The following is an 18,286-nucleotide window of genomic DNA, read 5'->3' on the forward strand; positions in this document are numbered from 1 at the left end:
AGTTTATTACCACAATCCTATTGTTGCTGTTGTGATGTTGTTCCCGTTGTGTTGGATGCTGCTATTTAACCCTGTCTTGGCTAGGTCTCACTTGTAAAAGAGCTTTTAATGGAACTTAATAGTTAAATAAAGGTTACATATATATAATCCGCCCTTGTGTAATGGTGGTTAGGTTAGGGGTATATTTACGGAAAATGCTGAATCGTGGTCAACTAAAGTTTTAACAAGGGATAGGTAAACCACGTGTGGTTATAATAGCACCCAACGAAAATATGGTTCACAGTCCAATAAAGCGATATTCATTCCCCCTAACTAACGTCTCAGCTCGGTTTTCTACAGTAAGTCTGCAGTCCTACAGCTGAGGGGCCTGATGTGTAGTCTAAGCTTGACACACATCCTGGTGCACACTGCCACCTACTGCACAGCATAGTAGAAACGCCACCTGTGGCATCCACTTCAGTAATGGGACTCAATTATATATTTAGGTTTTTTTTTTACATCTCCTTGCCTGACCAGGCTTGAGGTGCACATAACCACTGATGTCTTCTAGTCCATATGTAATTAACCCCTCTAATATCTAGTTTACTTTCCCCTGGAAGTTGTTTTAAGGGAGGGGGAGATCACCTTATTCCACTGTCTGACAAGTTATGTTTTCACTGAGAGAAATAGTCCATGTTTTTAATGGCTGCACCATTCAATAAGATTTGTCTTTTGCATCATTTGATACACACACGCTGATGGTTGGCATCTTTGGAAATGTCAGAGTATCCAAGAGAATTCAATATAGAGTTCTGTGGGTTTGAACGTTTTGCTAGACAGCATGAGTTTGTAATGATTGCCCCACTGGCAGGGGGTTGAAACTGCAAGTTGCCCTCTGAAACTATGGACACAGTCAATTCTCTTAAATAGCTTGATAGGGCAATTTCACATGCTCTGCCCAACCTCACAGGTGTTTTCAATCATTGTATCAGATTAGACTTCTACTCAGATTGAGGTTGGGAATGTACGTCAATATTTTAATATTTTCCTTTGTGTTGCAACTGTGATGTTTTTGTCATCTCCTTAAATCAGTGTACAAGGAAATAAACACCCACACACCACTCTATAAAAAAATCAGCAAATTTAAGTGAAAACACCTGTATGGGAACATCTTGGGCATGCACAACCTATGCAACCACTACACCAAAATCATTTCACAGCCCAGCTCTGTTCCCGCAGGCTTGGTAGGACAAAGGTAGCAAATAGGCCTTTTTCCACAGCAGACATTTTGACTCATCATGGTAGGAAAAGCAAGTGTTACAAATAACGATGGCTGTTGTATTCGAGTGTCCCAGTGAGCCATGACAGTGAACAGGCATGCACAATACCAGGCCTCTGAAACAGCTAAATTCAGCCTTCTTTAATTTTATCATTTACACCTGTGCTTTTCCAACTGCGACATGTCAAAATGAAAGAAAATCTATGTAACAATATGCATGATAAATATTTAAGTTGCCCTATTTTAACAGACAAGAGGAGAGGGCATCATCTGTCAAGCTAATAAAGTGATGTCTAATCGGGAAAATTAAGTGTGTTGCTAATCATTAAGCCTGCCCAATTGGCAGTGCAAATTGGATAAACCCGACAGGTGATGGTGTGAGGATGCAAAATGCTTGTGACACTTGCACCAGTCACTCTCAGATCGCCGGTGAAATGAAAAAGTGCTTTTGATTTCATTTTAAGCAATCAAAGGAGGAGAATCATCACTGAGTGACAGCACATCATGTCACTTTAACATAATTCAAATGTGTGAACAGATGACAACATGACAAGCAGTGTGTGTACAAATTTTTTTATTTTGGTGATACTCTTTATGCCATGAACTCGTAGGGGATGGGCTCCAGCAGCTGTGGCACGTTCTTCTTGGTGCTGACAAAGTGAGCGTCACGGGGAGGAGCAGGCTGTAAAGACGAGAGGGAATTTCAGGTGATCAAATAACACAAACCCCAAAGAAAACTGACAAAAACATGAATTAAAAATGAAAGTAAGCATACCACTTTTGGGGGTATGCTTTGTTATTTGACAACATAAAATATACTACTGGGACTTTTATTATTTCCCCATTTAAAAAATTCCAGACATGAATTACTTCTGGATGGTTTTAATTTGATGTACATTAAAAAGGTGACTGGGCAATATCACAGTAACGGAATGACTTCCTTCACAAATTGTTCTCACCAGGACATCTTGAAGATTTCCATTTATTTTTTTACTAATAAATCACTAGAAGTTGTCCACAATAAAAGGAAACAAGTCATTTTGAAACATTTCATACCTGGCGTTTCAATTCCACCCAGCTGCCCTTCTGCTTGGCCTCCATCTTCTTGCTCTCGTTAGCTTTGACGCGCTGCAGGAAACTGTCCCTGCTCTTTGAGTGCTTCACATGCTCAATGCGCACGTTAATCCTCTTGGCCAGGATCTTGCCCCTGTGAGAGCCAAAAGCATAAACAGGTTCATATCCAACAATCAAAATACAACTTGCCAGATAGCTTTAGCTCCAAAATCAAAGTAATGCTGTTTCAATATCTGCACTCCTCTGCTGTCTCCTCAATGCAACCTCAGGTCAAACAGGAGTTAGACTTTGGTGCTTAAGGACAAAATACTTTTCCCCACATGAATGACCACTCAGGACATAAACAACCCTGATGGCAAAGTGAAAATGGGGTCACATCCCTCCTTCTAGATGAAGTGTATGAGCAAGCACATACCAAAGATTGAAGCCAGGATTTACAGGTTCCAGAAAAAAAATTCTAGATAATGACAATGATCTTAAGGATTGTTAAGAACAAGTGGTGTGACAATGTGACATCACTCAAAAGACTCTTGTGATCTCTATTAAACTGGCCTGAGGCAACAGCAAACATCAGATTGGCCTATGCAACCCCTATCAGTTTCATGATGATGACACCACTGGTTTCAATGGATTTAATAACTGAGAACTGGTCAACGAATCAAACTGCGATCCTCTTAACCATCCTGTGTGAACTACAAGAATGGAAATTAAGTTTAAATGTTAGATGTTAGTTTGAAGAAGTTTTAAGTCATTTGGTGTGTGCCAGCTCAAAGTCACACACGTACATATTTAGATATGTCACAAAATAAATGCCACTCGTACTTACTTGACCTGCTTGTTGACAATGATGCCGACAGCATGTTGGGTTACGTTGTAGACACGTCCTGTCTTGCCATGGTAGCACTTGTGAGGCATACCTTTCTGAATGGTACCTGTGCCCTGAAAAGAAATCATGTGACAATGTATTTATACAGCAACAACTAAATCACCTTTTTACCAATAGTCGCCACAGCATGAAACAATTAAGCGTTTCATTTCCTCCATTGTGTCAAATCTGACAATACTGAGCAGCTCCACTTCAAACTACAATACCAATGGATAATTATTGCTTTCCAACTCAGTTGCCCAGCATTTGCTCTTATTGGTGAAGTTTAAAAAGTTCCCCTGTGAGTTTAGGTGAAACTATTGGTATACATACACCCAGACTTATATCATTGCAATGTCACATTTTAAAAGCACTGTTCTCTACAACCCCTCACAAAATTGTGGAAGATGACTTGTAATATAGTGGACAACCTGAGCATGAGCTAAAATTTCCTGGAAATATTAAATGAGGTTTTTTTTTGTGGACCACAATAGCATCAAAAGAACCCTATATCATGTTATTTTACGTATGCATGTTTACCAGAAGGTGACTTAATCTTGTTTACATAAAAGCCTGAATTTGCTACACAGTTTAACTTACTGATCGGCCAAACAAGGATACTAATTAACATATGCGTCTTACCTTGATGTCTACGATGTCTCCCTTCCTGTAGATGCGCATGTATGTGGACAGGGGAATTGGGCCTGTAAAGTAAATGCACCCAATTAATTCATGTCACTTTGCACAGTTGACAATGGTTCTAGGCTGTAAAAACCACACTTCATACACACCGTTAATAAGAGGGGAATGCACTTCAAGTGTATCCTGATTTGATACGCTACCCTTTAAATTTGTACTCACCATGCTTGCGGAATGGCCTGCTGAACATGTACCTGGTCCCCCTCCTCTTGCCTCTGGTGTTCGTCATGATGCCCGATTACTGAGAGAAAATACACTTCAGTTAGTCATGACAGGTATGAAGATTTTCTTCTGTTTCTTTCTTCTAACATTTTTGACATCACTTTAATGGATGGAAAATGACATCAATGAAAAGGAGTCTACTTTATTATCATCAGAGGAACTGCAGTATGGTTTTCAGTATTACAACAATAAAGATGCCATGCCAACCCATAAACGCCAATATAGGGTCCAGACATCACTGCCACACAAGTTAAAATGAGCTCATTGCATCTTAACAGCTGATCCAAGTCAATGACAACAAAAACTATACAGTATATCCCTGACGCACTCACATAAGAAAAAGACAAAGGGTGTTTTTTGATAGATTTGATTCTATACATTATAACAAACCTGATAATTACATCGGCTGAGTATGAGACAATATGCTAGCGTATAGGCTAGCAAGAAATACATATGAAGCACTAACAACCACTAACGTTAGGCAGCACTTTATCTGCAATTCTACAGTATTGTTAAAATACTGTAGCTGTGTTAAAGTGTGAGCAACAGGTTGTTGTTAAAGGAAAATGCTGTTTCTCCTAAACGTTTCGTTGCCTGCCAGGCCCACATGGAGAGCCACGCTGCTGGTCCTGTTCACATTTAACGGAAAATATCACTCCGTTTGACGTTTTTTCAGGATATATTACCCCACTGAGATGTAAGGGAAGAGCTGCGATGAGAATATGAATGTAATTGTGTACGAATGATACAATAATAAAGTAGAAAATAACATTTAACACGGAGAGGATCTTACCCCCGGTCTCTACAAGATGGCGGGTACGGCTGAAAGAGAGATCCCAGGCCCCCAAACTCCGCCTTGTGAACCAAATACAATTGAGGCAGGCCGCGATATTGCCTGAACCAAATGAATGTGACGCTAAGGGAGAGGGGTGGTCAACAGACCCAGAGTCAGCACATTCAGGGATTGCAGTAGAATCTTAACTGTCATCCCCGTACGTGAACTGTTCCTAGATCCGTTGTGATCGATAGCGTTTATGTGATTTGTTTAGCGTTCATCTCCGTCTACTAAGTGACAAGAATATGAACAATTCTTGTAAAAAAAATCGCAGGGGACAGTTATTTTTTTCTTTTAACAGCTAGAACAGTTTATACTTTGTACGATGGTGCAAATATATCATTCACAGCTAATGTGATGATACGCATGCGCAAAACTTGAGCGAGTCTAACCTTTTTTTAATGACATGGATAGTTACTTTATCAAAGATTTTAAAATTACTTAATTTGGCTTCGACAAATAACCCTCATTCTCAGAAGGCTAGGAGTGTCCGAATGTGTGACACTCATAGCCCAAAACGAAGCGATCATCTTTACCGACCGTGATTAAGCGAAGACGGAAGCAACTAGCTGTGAATGCTCACGTTTGCTTGAGCTGTTGGACTTTCCTTCGCGAGCTCAGCAGAATCGCCTGTCTGCTCTCACGAGGGGAGCCAGCCCAGTCTTGTCAGCGCGCGGCTGTGTGGTTGAAGATGGCGCTAGCCGAATGGAAATCCTAATGACAGTTTCCAAATTTGCCTCTTTTTGTACCATGGTGAGTGTACGGCAGTCTCATACTGGCATTAGTCAGGCTATAGGGAGATACGGAAACTGAGGCTTCACTGTTATTGGCTTTTAAACCGTGGAATTATCAATAAAAGCAGTTAATTCTGGTGTCTGTGCTAGTCAAGCAGTTTTCCGACCATAGCAAAGCAAGCAGCCACCCACTGCCTTCGCCGCTCTTTCTGCTAACGGCAATAGATGGACACTCTTTAGTGTTGACTTTTTTTCAACTCATAGCTTGACGACTTATTTGGGAAATATTAATCACGTCGTCTTTGAGTAACTTACAGTGACAGTGCACCTACTGCAGCTGGGATTATTAGCTAACTAGCTAACGTGAAGGTAACTAAAGCTAAACCAGTGTTACAGCTTGCCAACAACTGAAACGCAGCTAGATACCAGATTACTTAAAACAGAGAGGCGATTAATCCGCAGTATGTGTAGGGAAAAGAAAAAGGCTATGTTTACGTGTTGGCCTTTGACAAACTACCATATCTTATTAACGCATGCAATGACGACATGGTTTAACATTAGCTGCGCAGTTGTGGACCCGTTCCAGTGTGTTGCTGTCTACATATTGCATCGTACTCTGTTAACCCTTACCAAATAAAAACGATATGCGTTTCAAAAAACAGCCACCGACTGCTGTCATCAAAAACCTCCTACGCGTAAATATTTTCTATTCTGATATGTAATTTTGTCATCTCTGCCGAGTTTTACATTTAAAAGCTTTTTGGGATGAGTGTAGGCACTGGCCAAGGACAACCCAACTTTATCTGTCACTTAAAAAGGTTGCATGCTTTTAACTCTAATGGCATAAAAGGGCAGAGTGGAGGTGGTATGGGGAAAATGCCTAGTCTTGGAGATTTAAAGCACTCATACATTTTTGTTTTGTTTTTTTGTTTTATCACAGCAACAAATTACCTTGAAAATGCCACTCTGCTGCCATATAATTTGAGAATTACTTACTGATTTGTAGTGGTGTTGGTGTGTTTTTGTCATTGTTCTGTTCAAAATAGTAGCTGAACTTACAGTATGTCCTGTTTTACGAAAATAAAATGTTTTTTTGGCTCTTTGCATTTACAGGGCGCCAATGCCTCTGCACTGGAGAAAGAGATTGGATCTGAGCAGTTTCCGGTCAATGAGCACTACTTTGGCCTGGTCAATGTAAGTGAATGATACACTGCAAATACAGTGTTTTGTATACATCTCCACCTAACTTGTACTCACACTGATTCTACTCTATGCCATATGTGATTTTAGTTTGGGAACACCTGCTACTGCAACTCCGTGCTCCAGGCTCTGTACTTCTGCCGACCCTTTCGGGAGAAGATCTTGGCGTACCGCAGTCAGCCTCGGCGGAAGGAGAACCTGCTCACCTGCCTGGCCGACCTGTTCCACAGTATTGCCAACCAGAAGAGGAAAGTGGGCGTCATACCGCCCAAGAAGTTCATCACACGGCTACGCAAGGAGAATGGTGAGAGGAAACTGATAAACTTAGAGAGATTGGTCCTCTTGCAGCGCTTGAAGACAGCAGAAGACTCTGAAGGACCCACTGAACTTGTAGAATAGCTGAATCGGAGCTCTAAAGTCTCTCTCTCTGTACTTTCTTCCTCAGAGCTATTTGACAATTACATGCAGCAGGATGCCCACGAGTTCCTGAACTACCTGCTCAACACCATTGCAGATCTGCTTCAGGAGGAGAGGAAGCAGGACAAGACCAATGGCCGCCTTGCCAACGGCACGTTGGACTCGCAGAACAACAACAGCAATGCCACGCCTGCTCCCACCTGGGTCCATGAGATCTTCCAAGGCACTCTGACCAATGAGACACGCTGCCTCACCTGTGAAACGGTAAGATGACTCACTGCTGTTTTTCATACGAGGGGGAAGTTTAAATGGTTTACACCAAACGTCTTCTACCAAGAGTCTTGTTAAACAAGTTTTCATTCAAGTCAAGCAGTCCTGCTGATTTCAGGGATTAGTCAATTTACATGGATGAAGCTTCTTGGCACAAGGTTAGAGAACAGTTTAGGTTGTGTAAGTGTATGTCCAAACAGTGTTTTTTTTAGGTAAATACAATAGAATGGCATACAGTAGGATTTTTATTGACATATGGCCACAGCCCTCATAGCATTGTGGTAAGACATTACAATAATATTCCAAACTCATCAGGCTGACACATTTGTCTAGTATTTGGGTTTTGTTGCTTTTATCTTATTTTGATGTCCCTTTTTTTCTCTTCAGATAAGCAGCAAAGATGAGGACTTTCTGGACCTTTCTGTGGATGTAGAACAGAATACCTCTATCACACACTGCCTCAGGTAAATTAAACGCATGTAGAAGCAGAGCTACATCAGGCATTGAGGAAGTAGGATTAGTAGTTGATTGACAGAAAAGTATAAAGTGTTCTTTCCAGGTGATGTATGTTTGATGCTGCTTGATTTTCAAGGATCAGTCTGAGCCAAAAGTTGGAAGTTGTATGACTATTTAAGTAGAGTGCAATGAAAAATACACTCTGTTCTGTGTCCTTCACCAAACTGCATGAGAAGAATGTAGTGTTTTGAAATTAAATCATTAATTTGTAGATGTAGACTTCAGATTGTACATTGACTAATTCTCTCTTTATGGCTCCTCTCAGAGGTTTCAGCAACACAGAGACACTGTGCAGTGAGTACAAATACTACTGTGAAGAATGTAGAAGCAAGCAAGAGGCACACAAGAGGTCAGTATACAGTTTTATTCTCAATTTGTGGTGTGTGTGTGTGTTAATGCATTTCTGTCTGTGGTTGGGTATTTAGACATAGTGTCTGACACTGTAATATTTGTGACGTAGGATGCGTGTTAAGAAGCTGCCAATGATCTTGGCTTTGCACCTGAAGCGCTTTAAATACATGGAGCAGCTGCAGCGCTACACCAAGCTGTCCTATCGCGTTGTCTTCCCCCTGGAGCTCCGCCTCTTCAACACCTCTGGGGACGCCACCAATCCTGAGAGGCTCTACGACCTGGTCGCCGTGGTGGTGCATTGTGGGAGGTGTGTAGGTGCAAACACACAGCTAGAATACAGCACTTTTATAACCGTCTCCACAGCAACCAGAGACAGGCAGACTAATCATTGTTCTAATAATAAAATGCATTTGAACCTATTGGCACTAGAATAAAGGTCCATTAGAATCTAAATCACATCTAACAGGAGAAAACACAGACCCTCATCCATCTTTGTTCAGCTGTGCTGTACTTTTTCTCAGCTCTGGTTTTGACCCAGTGTGAGTGTGAGTGGGAGTTTGTCTGTCTGTGTTTATACAAGGTGTTTCCCTGCTTTTCACACGGTGCATGCTGAAACAGACTCCAGACTCTGAATAGAAATAATCTATTAAAGAAATATATTAAAAGGTCAAACTTATCTGGAGTTGAGCAAGTGAGTCGGGAGTCCAACAGATGTAAATGATCTGTTTGTGAGTGTCTGAGTCTTCTCTTCTCCCTTCAAGCTTAACTCCCATTTCAGCTCCCTTTTGCCAGCGTTATTTTCTGAGCACAGAGATGTATCTCGGAATTGTTGGGATTTCGGTTATGATAATGTCATGGTAGTGCTTAAATGATACAGTAGCAAATAATGTCCCTTCCCCCTTTTTAGCCAACATATCCACGTAACAGGGCACAAGACTGTATACTCAGACCACAGTACTATATATATTCTGATACAGGCTTCATGATATTATACTTTTCAGAATACAATATTCACATGTTGACACTTGACAATCAGCTTTAAAAATGTATTTATTAATATTAAAAACAAACCACTGCGGTAGTATATTAAAAAAATAAGATTTCCAGCCAAGCTTATTTCACTTTGTTGCTTGGTGTTATTTTTTTCTTTAAGGTTGTCCTGGCTGCTAAGTGGTGACGATATAATTGCAACGCAATTTTTTTGTGTTGCTGCATTGTTTTGTCTCATGCTTACACATTATTAATTACATTTGAGTACATGTTAACCAGAAGTTAAAAACTGGATTCAACAATATTTTGGTATTAGATTTTTGTCAATATTGCCGAGCTCCAATGTCTCCTCTAATGTCATTGTCCAGTACTAGACTAGCCTGAGTCGACTGATTTGATCAGTCATTCCATTTAATTTTTGTAACATGTTTGGCTCACAGCTGCACAGATGTTTTTTTTCCTTAAAGGCCCTGTACCCCCACATAGGTGTTAACGGTTCTTCTGGCTGATTAGATGCTAGGTGGAGCTGTGCAGGAATTACATGAAGTCACCAAACTTAACGAATAAATAAAAATGTTAAAGGTGCAACTTCTCCCACTCAAACGTGTACCAAAACTAATAGGAAGATCAGAGAGATGTCAATCAAACACACTCCCTGCATGGGAGTCTTGTTAGGCAAAATAAGTGAAAACACCTGTGTGGGTGGGCCGCGGGTGTGTAGGGCATTTAAAGTTAGGGTAATACGATCATAGAGGCTAAAGTTTCCTCTGTAGAGCTAATACAGTCTTCTGTTTCTTTTCAGTGGTCCAAACAGGGGTCACTACATTGCCATTGTGAAAAGTCACGACTTCTGGTTGCTATTTGATGATGATATTGTAGAGGTAAGTTAGTTAATTTGTATAAATGTTTGATCTAATATTCACATTAACATTGCATTTATTTTTTCTAACTTTGCTGTCTTTCTGTTCTTGTAGAAAATTGATGCACAGGCCATAGAAGAATTCTACGGTCTCACTTCTGAAATCTCCAAGAACTCTGAGTCAGGCTACATCCTCTTTTACCAGTCCAGAGACTGAAGGTGGAGCCGAGTGTTTCACTACAGAAACCAGGAGAAACTGCTCTGTTCCCTCTTTGGAGGGAGCAGCGGACCATAAACGCACCACAGCAGCCCGCATGGTGTTATACCTGCCAGCACAGCTGTAATTCATATTTGCGCTTTTTACACACTCAGCGCTGCAGCTCAGCCGTTGAAGTTCCCCCTACGTAACATCCTGTCCTTCCTGCCCCCCTTCACTCTGGCTGGACGCTGCTGCCGGGACATTGAGACGATGATGAATGAGAACTGTGTCAAGATTGTTTTTAAAAAGACGCTGAATGAGACCTATACAGATGTTGGGTGGTCGTATGAGTGGCGTATTAGTTTTTGCTTGGGTGTGGGGTTGAATGGGTATTTAATAATTCATATGATGTAATATTGGCCTGGTGTCTTCACCCCTCACACTGTTATTCTGCACTGGGATTTACTGAGAGTGGATCATGTTTTTGATCATGGATGTATAGGAGGATGGGTGTGGGGTGAGTGACCCACTTATGGGGCACACTGGGTTGTATATTTCTACAGTGTACAGGATGGTATTTGTATAAATATAACAATAAGATATTATCAGTGGAAAATGTTAGAGAAGATGTATTAACACTATGGTGCACTTTTGATACCGTTTTGTAGGTGTTGGCAAGTTTAATGTGAGGGTTTGCTTTAAAAGGCCTGTTGTGAAGCGATTATTTCTGTTTTAAAGAAAAAAATAAAGCCGGTAAGATTGAGGCAGTCTTTTCTGTGTCCCACAGGTGCGCACTGATGACTCATAGAGCTCAATATCGCCCCCAGTGGTGTTACCTGGTAGCCCTGCTCTCCCACTGCAACAGGAGCTATTTTTAATTCATTCAGACCCAAAAGGCAGGTGCTTTGGAAAAACGCACACAGCCGACATAACGCTTGGTCAGTTAACTGTGGTCACAGATATGCACATCAACACGTCACCCATCAGTTCCTCATCAGCCGAGGTGTTTTTGAGGCAGTGCTGCAAGGATGGAGAGATGAGGTGGAGAAGATGGAGGACAGGGGAGGGAGGGGAGGAGGCTGGTGACACACATCAGGGTTGCTGTTAATAGCACAGACAGGACCAGAATAGCAAGGCGTCACAGGAGGAAAGCGAGTCTCTGCATCCAGCATCTTCATATCTGAAACTCGAGTCAGGCAGCACAAAATCACTGAAACTAACAGACAACTCGGCAGTTTGAGTGCGTTGTGCAGTTTGTTCAGGTGAGCCGCAATAATCTTTATCAGTTGAGGGACAAATGTTGCAACATATAGTTACACCTGTGGAAAGAAAGCATGTTTGACTGTAACAATAAGCGACCACCGACATGTGAACATAGATCTGGACACTCCACACACACACACACACACACACACACACCTACCTGTCTTTGTCCTTGAGACAGCACGGACCAGACATTTAGCTCTTTAACGGAGTTCAACCGGTCTCTGGGGGTCTGGCCCATTTGGGACTCCTCCTTCATCATCGACCCCCTCCTCCCCTCCACACGCACCTCCTCCTCTTCCTCTCTTCCGCCGCTGCTCCCTGCACAGCCGCAGTCCACGGCGATGCGCCGTTAACGGCAGAGCCGCTCCGCGCTCTTTTCTTCCTCTTCTTCCGTCATCCCCGCTTTCAGCCAGAGAGGACCAGCATCCCCCCTCCCCGGGCTGCGTCTCTGTCCGCCGGCGCTGCACCATCCTTATCAATAACATGGAAATACAAAGCTGTCTTTACTCCATTTAGACGGGAAGTCTCACCTCACAGAGTCAAGGTAAACTGGGTGGCGGCGGAATGGGATTATAGAGCATCCCTGACATGCATGAAAAAAATGCAGCCTATTTTTCCCCTCCAGCATCCTTCTGCTGACGTGGACCAGCCGCTGTGCAAGGTGAAGAGAGGGTAAAGCAGCACCATATGGCGTTAGAGACCGGCTATATTTCCATGACGGGTGCGGTATCTTCTGTTATGGAGAGCGGCACTTGGTGTCTGACAGCAGCGTGAATTAGTGCCGGTGGAGGGTTATCGATATCCTCTCTTTGGAAATGTGGCCTGAAATTTTCTGCAAAGTCTGCTTTGGTTTTCTGTTATCCTCTTTCATTTTCCTTGTCCATACATTAATAAATAGAGCTCTTCAGGTGTGGTGTAACCTAATAGGCCTCTTTTATAATTGCCTGAACAGTCACTGGGTTTTATTCCCAGAGGAAAACACATGACCTCTTAACTGTCTACAGCTAAAATGTACATTTTTATCGCTGTACAAAGACAACCAGAGTGAGTACATATTTTGGTGCAGCTCCAGGTTTTTTGTTCCTAGTTGTACAACAGCAACATAAAGGTTAGTGTGTGCTCCTGCATAATGTGTGTTCACAGGCCTACAGTACCTCGGGCTGAGAATATAATCCATGCCAGTTTATGTTTGAATGAGTAACACAGGTGTCTTAAAAAGCCACACAAATCCAGTGGCATGCACAGAGGTGGGTGGGGGCAGGAGGGAAACAGCCCCCACTGTTTTTGTCTTCAGTGCATGAAATTGTAAAGCTAAAAAAAGATTAACCAAAAAACACATAGTAGAGACATGTGTTATGGTCCTCAGGGGACAACCCTGTTGGGTTAGGGCTTTTATTCTTGCCCATGGAGGTGTTGCATGCCACCAGTGTTGTTACAAACCTTCTTTATGTACCGAATATTCAACTCAGATATCATAACAGCGTGTTTGTGTCCATTTCAGGGCACAATGAGTGAAGAGTCAGCGGTCACCCCCAGCTGGCTGACCCCTGACCCCACAGCATGGGGAAGTGGAGGCGGGGGACCGATGGACAACAGCACCGCCCTGGGGACGTTTACACCGGACTCCCTCCCGCCCAGCCAGCTGCCCCTGCTGGTCAACCCCTGGGACATTGTGCTGTGCTCATCTGGGACTCTGATAGCCTGTGAGAACGCCCTAGTGGTGCTGGTGATCTGGCAGAATCCGGCGCTCAGAGCTCCCATGTTCTTGCTGATTGGCAGCCTGGCGCTGGCCGACCTGCTGGCCGGCCTGGGCCTGGTGCTTCACTTCACCTGTGCCTACTTGCTTCGTTCCGACTCGGCCCAGTTGCTGACCGTGGGCCTGGTGGTGGCCTCCTTCTCCGCCTCCGTCTTCAGCCTGCTGGCTATCACAATTGACCGCTACCTGTCACTGTACTATGCCCTCACCTACAACTCAGAGCGGACAGCGGCCTTCACCTACACCATGCTGGTGCTGCTGTGGGGCCTCTCCCTGTGTCTGGGCCTGCTGCCGGTCACAGGGGTCAACTGCCTGGCAGAGGAGGCTACATGCAGCGTGGTGCGGCCACTCACAAAAAACAACATCGCAGTGCTGTCCGTCTCCTTCCTGCTGCTCTTCGGCCTCATGCTGCAACTCTACGTCCAGATCTGCAAGATTGTGATGCGCCACGCTCACCAGATCGCCCTTCAGCACCACTTCCTGGCTGCCACACCCCACTACGTCACAACACGGAAGGGCGTGTCCACGCTGGCCATCATCCTGGGTACCTTTGCTGCCTGCTGGATGCCATTCACTGTCTACTCTCTCATCGCTGACTACACCTACCCTCCACTCTACACCTACGCCACACTGGTGCCTGCCACCTACAACTCCGTCATCAACCCGGTCATCTACGCCTTTAGGAACCAGGAGATCCAGAAGGCGCTGTGGCTGGTGTGCTGCGGCTGTGTGCCTGCCAGCGTGGCACAGCGTGCACGGACCCCTAGTGACGTCTGACCAAGCAGACCCAGGTGGAAAGAGAGAGGAGCCCTGGGTCAGCTCTGCTCCTCGCTGGATCTGTCTAGTGTCAAAGAGAGCAGCAGCAGTGGAGGTCAGGGGAAGTGGCAGAGGGCTGTGACTTCAGTTCTGGCTGAAGATGTTACTAGCAGAGGCAGTTTGGTTAGTTATCCACAGCCCACCTGGATGGATGGCGTTTTTTCTTTGTTACAGTCACCATAGGGCAAGGTATCTCACTGTCTTCCCCAGTAAAGGCGGCCACTGCGCGGGCTGCATCCCGCCCCACTCCCGTTCAACCCGTGCCACGCCCTTCCTCTGTTCTGCAGAGAGCGCCGAGTGCATCACGTGTTACAGGCAGTAGCTGTATATAGACTGTGCATATAACAGCACTGGAGCTTTGGTTGACACGTGCTTGTTTTTCTTCAAATAGGGGGGATTATTAGTTTGCACCCCTGTGTGTGCGTGCGTGCGTAAAAGCGCACGGCAGATTAACAAAGCAGTGTGTGCGGTTAATATGCAGGCATTTCCACATAAAACCCGCCTGAAGCAGCATCCCGGCGCTCTGCTGCTGCACTCTGAACGTGCGTCGAAAGCTAAACAGCAGCGGAGAGCTAAAAATAGACCCGGCGCTCTCGGATCCGCGCCCTGCGTCCTCGACAGACGCTGAGAAAGATATCAAGCCGTTTCTTCTTCACCTCGCCGCTCCCGTTTTCTTTCGTCTTCTTTTCTCTCTTGATTGTGCGTGAATGTGTTTTAGTTCAGCTCGCGTCTGGGAGGCTCAAGACAAAGCCCCAGGAGACCCCACCATTAACCCCTACTCCATTTTTTATTATTAACGGAGGCACCAACCCCGAATATGGGCCTATCGGATCCTGTAACCACCTTATATCCCTTCTCTTTCACTTAGTGAGTGGAGATTGCTTCTGACTTTTTGAATGTCTGGAGATTGCTATATGACTTTTAATTATAATTAATATGAGAAAAACCCACAAATTTGAATGATGATAAGTTTTAAAAGGATAACACATATCAAATGTATTATCCTTAAAGCAGTCCTATAGGAGATTAATTAACATGCCTATGATCAAATCACTCCAAACATATAGACAAAAGCCCAAATAACAAAGTGATATAAGTGATTTTGTGTGAAAATCTGCAAAATCCGAATGTATTTCCATTTATTTCATCTCTTTTGGCTCCTAAAGAGCCTCACACCAACCACATCATTTCTGATCCGCATGCTAGACTCCAGTGTAATTTGCATGCAACAAGCACAGATCTGCTTTTTTCGTCCTGAGTTCAGTGTGGTAGGTCACATGGACCACCACAGGCGATGTGTCATGGTACCCTGACGTCATGACCCTAATAATTTTTGTTTATGTACAATGTACCACAGTGTACCTCACATGTATCACCTTGAATGAGCTAAAATCATCACTGGATGATCACAAGAGTTGCACCCTTTTTGAAAAATGTGGAATTTATCAAATATTTTGCAGTGTAGTGCAGATAAGTTGGAAGTTCAGAGGCGTTCTGACAGCTCTGCTTTGATCATGATTTGAGTTCAACTAAGTGTAATTTAATTGAAGCCCAAATCACAACACCCACCAGCTGCTCTGAATTAGTTTTTTGGGTCTCAAAAATTAGTTTGCAAACCCAACAAACATGCAGGCTAATTCCTCGTTCCTTCAGATCATGTCAGCAATAACTTGCCTATGAATGGTAGTTATTTTTTAGATGTGAAGCAATACTCAGACAGCAATAACATCCACATCCCACCGTGACTTCTTCCTGCTGAGTGAAGTACAATAATGGCCGCTCGGGTGGGGGACGTGGTGTAGCGAACATGCTCAATGAGCTACAAGTGATGCTTCAGTGATACATCTTCAAATGGGTGGTAGGAGAATCACTCCTGGGCTGGAGATCAAACGACTCATTTGTCACGGCGACACCACTGCCTCATTCCTCCACAATGTTTTTTTTCCCGCTCCCAAAAATCGGGCTTTGATCATTTGTCACACCAGGATGAAATTGTGAACTTTTTTTGGGGGTTGTTGCCTCTGCCTTTTGTGAGCATATGAACTGTCCTGAGTGTTGTAACCTCAAGTGTCAGTGTGTGATGTGGGACTGTGTTTTCGTGCATATGGTATGAGCTGCATGGCCTCTGGGTGTGTGCATGTGTGTCTGTGTGTTTGTGATCCAGCAGCTCAGCAGCTCAGCAGACCATAATCTGTCTCCTTGTGTTGTCAGGCGGGAGGGGGGTGAAACAGGTCTGAGGAATATAAATTCCTGTTGACCCCCTAACCAACCTTTGAGGATAATGCTGCCAGTCTTCCTGTCAATTCTGAGAGAAGTGGCCTCCTTACATGTTTGTAGAGCTTTTTGAAGAGAGATAGGCAGACTAGGGAAGCTCCAGCACTTCAAGCCAAAGTGAAAAGGACTCTGAATGAACTGGGATCCTAGTCCTGCCGTGTTTTCTGTCTCCTCTATATCACTAATATTCTACTTTAAATCAGTCTAGTCTGGTTGAGGCAGGTGTCCGTTAAGTGACCTCTGAATGATTCTATGAGCTAAAAATGGCAACTTCCAAATACAAAGATAATGCTTCTTCTTTCCTTCCTTGCTGCCTCCCCTCTCAGTGATGATGCCTGATAGAGGCATTTGAGGAGCTCCCAGTCTTCATCTTTCTGGCCTCAGAGCAGGTGCAAAGCGATCAAAGCAAGGGAGGTGGGGATGAGTAAGGAAAGGAGAAGATAGCATTTTCTAAGCATTGGAATGTAGCCTGTGTATGTGAACTTGTGCACAGTGTCAGACTGAAACCTGTTGTTCGATGAGCACCAACAGGTCAGGCTGGCACATCAAAAACATTACAAACTCTTATTCCTTTACCTTTGGAGAAAAGTCTATTTTGTTATATTCATTGAAAAGTTCTATTTTTTTCCACTTTAGTCTGGCCTGAATTCTTTCAGATTCTGATGTATAACGGCGCTGTAAAGCCTTTTTCTGAATGTAGTAGTTTAGTAGTTAACTGCTATCCCCTCCTCGTGATTCATTTGTTTCTGTAAATATGGCATGCTGAAGAGGAGAGACTTTATAACACCGTGCATGGTGCTACCAAAGCCAGTCAAACCTGAGGATGAATTGGGTTGCACCATTTTTTGAATGACATTTCTCCACCTCAGCTGTTAATGTATAATTTCTTCTGTTGGGTTTCACTTTCCTCGCTTCAATATGCACCAGTTAGTAAAGGCTAGTTAAAGGATGATTGAGATGATTTGGCTACACAGATGAGGAATGAATGAGAAAACAAAAATTGGTACACAACTTTCTCTGATTGGTGAATGTTTTCCTCTTGTGCAGCCAACAGTATTATTGAGATTTTCATGATTGAACAGGTGTGAACAAGGGCTTTGTATCCAAGAATAGTAAAAGACTGTGATGTTGGATGTAATACTTCTCTGTATAAACACACCTGTTAATCTATTGAATGGTTTCACAGTATAACAGTACACAAAGTTGTGTACAAAGCAACTCGGGTTTTTGAGAAAATGTGTAGCCACTGAAGGGTTGCAGCGGGAGGAGGTGTCTTTCTGATGGTTACTAATCTAGAGCTAAATATCAAAACACTCAAGGGCCTGTGAGTGCGTGTGTGTGTGTGTTTTGGGGTGGGGGTTGGAGATGGGAGGACGCCACAGTAACAGCATTTTGTGTAGACGTATGGGTAGTTTTCAATGTGAAATGCACTTTATTTTTTGGGATGAAAATGGCACAACAAATTAAGTATCTGCAAAATGAAACATATAAACGATAATCAACATGCACTAACTTAACTGAGATATTGTAAAACCATTTGTGTGAACGTGGTGTCTATTTTTCCAAGGTGTTAGTTGTACTTTTTATTGCTTTGGTTAGTTCACTCAATTGAGAGATCTTGTTAATTTTGTATTAAAAACAAACATGTGCTGTGCATAAAACTCCTGCCTTGACTAATTTGTTCA

The 18,286-nt window shown here is 43.4% G+C and overlaps 3 protein-coding genes and 1 long non-coding RNA gene across 9 annotated transcripts; 2 read left to right on the top strand and 2 right to left on the bottom strand.

Moving 5' to 3' along the window:
- Window positions 1-1,815: 1,815 nt before the first annotated feature.
- On the bottom strand, window positions 1,816-4,993 carry rpl21 (ribosomal protein L21). Its single transcript, XM_044175723.1, has 6 exons — window positions 4,912-4,993; window positions 4,059-4,137; window positions 3,840-3,901; window positions 3,159-3,271; window positions 2,315-2,465; window positions 1,816-1,940 (listed from the first exon to the last, which is right to left on the bottom strand). The coding sequence occupies exons 2-6, from the start codon at window positions 4,123-4,125 to the stop codon at window positions 1,851-1,853; spliced, it is 483 nt and encodes a 160-aa protein (XP_044031658.1). The 5' UTR covers window positions 4,126-4,137; window positions 4,912-4,993; the 3' UTR covers window positions 1,816-1,850.
- Window positions 4,994-5,143: 150 nt separating this feature from the next.
- usp12a (ubiquitin specific peptidase 12a) lies at window positions 5,144-11,252 on the top strand. Its single transcript, XM_044175713.1, has 9 exons — window positions 5,144-5,706; window positions 6,801-6,881; window positions 6,978-7,191; window positions 7,333-7,568; window positions 7,962-8,038; window positions 8,356-8,439; window positions 8,551-8,748; window positions 10,234-10,312; window positions 10,406-11,252. The coding sequence occupies exons 1-9, from the start codon at window positions 5,659-5,661 to the stop codon at window positions 10,505-10,507; spliced, it is 1,119 nt and encodes a 372-aa protein (XP_044031648.1). The 5' UTR covers window positions 5,144-5,658; the 3' UTR covers window positions 10,508-11,252.
- LOC122866283 lies at window positions 10,487-12,018 on the bottom strand. Its single transcript, XR_006375666.1, has 2 exons — window positions 11,913-12,018; window positions 10,487-11,808 (listed from the first exon to the last, which is right to left on the bottom strand). It is a non-coding gene; the product is annotated as an uncharacterized LOC122866283 (long non-coding RNA).
- Window positions 11,306-18,262, top strand: gpr12 (G protein-coupled receptor 12). Of its 6 annotated transcripts, none has more exons than XM_044175720.1 (3): window positions 12,002-12,299; window positions 12,381-12,416; window positions 13,257-18,262. In XM_044175720.1, the coding sequence occupies exon 3, from the start codon at window positions 13,263-13,265 to the stop codon at window positions 14,286-14,288; it is 1,026 nt and encodes a 341-aa protein (XP_044031655.1). In that variant the 5' UTR covers window positions 12,002-12,299; window positions 12,381-12,416; window positions 13,257-13,262; the 3' UTR covers window positions 14,289-18,262. The 6 variants fall into 6 exon arrangements, with proteins under 6 accessions (XP_044031653.1, XP_044031651.1, XP_044031655.1 ...); XM_044175717.1 differs by having other exon boundaries at window positions 12,193-12,299; window positions 12,381-12,427; XM_044175718.1 differs by lacking the exons at window positions 12,002-12,299; window positions 12,381-12,416 and adding an exon at window positions 11,306-11,385.
- Window positions 18,263-18,286: the final 24 nt, after the last annotated feature.

Source organism: Siniperca chuatsi, linkage group LG19, assembly GCF_020085105.1.
Source record: "Siniperca chuatsi isolate FFG_IHB_CAS linkage group LG19, ASM2008510v1, whole genome shotgun sequence".
Lineage (NCBI taxonomy): Eukaryota > Metazoa > Chordata > Actinopteri > Centrarchiformes > Sinipercidae > Siniperca > Siniperca chuatsi.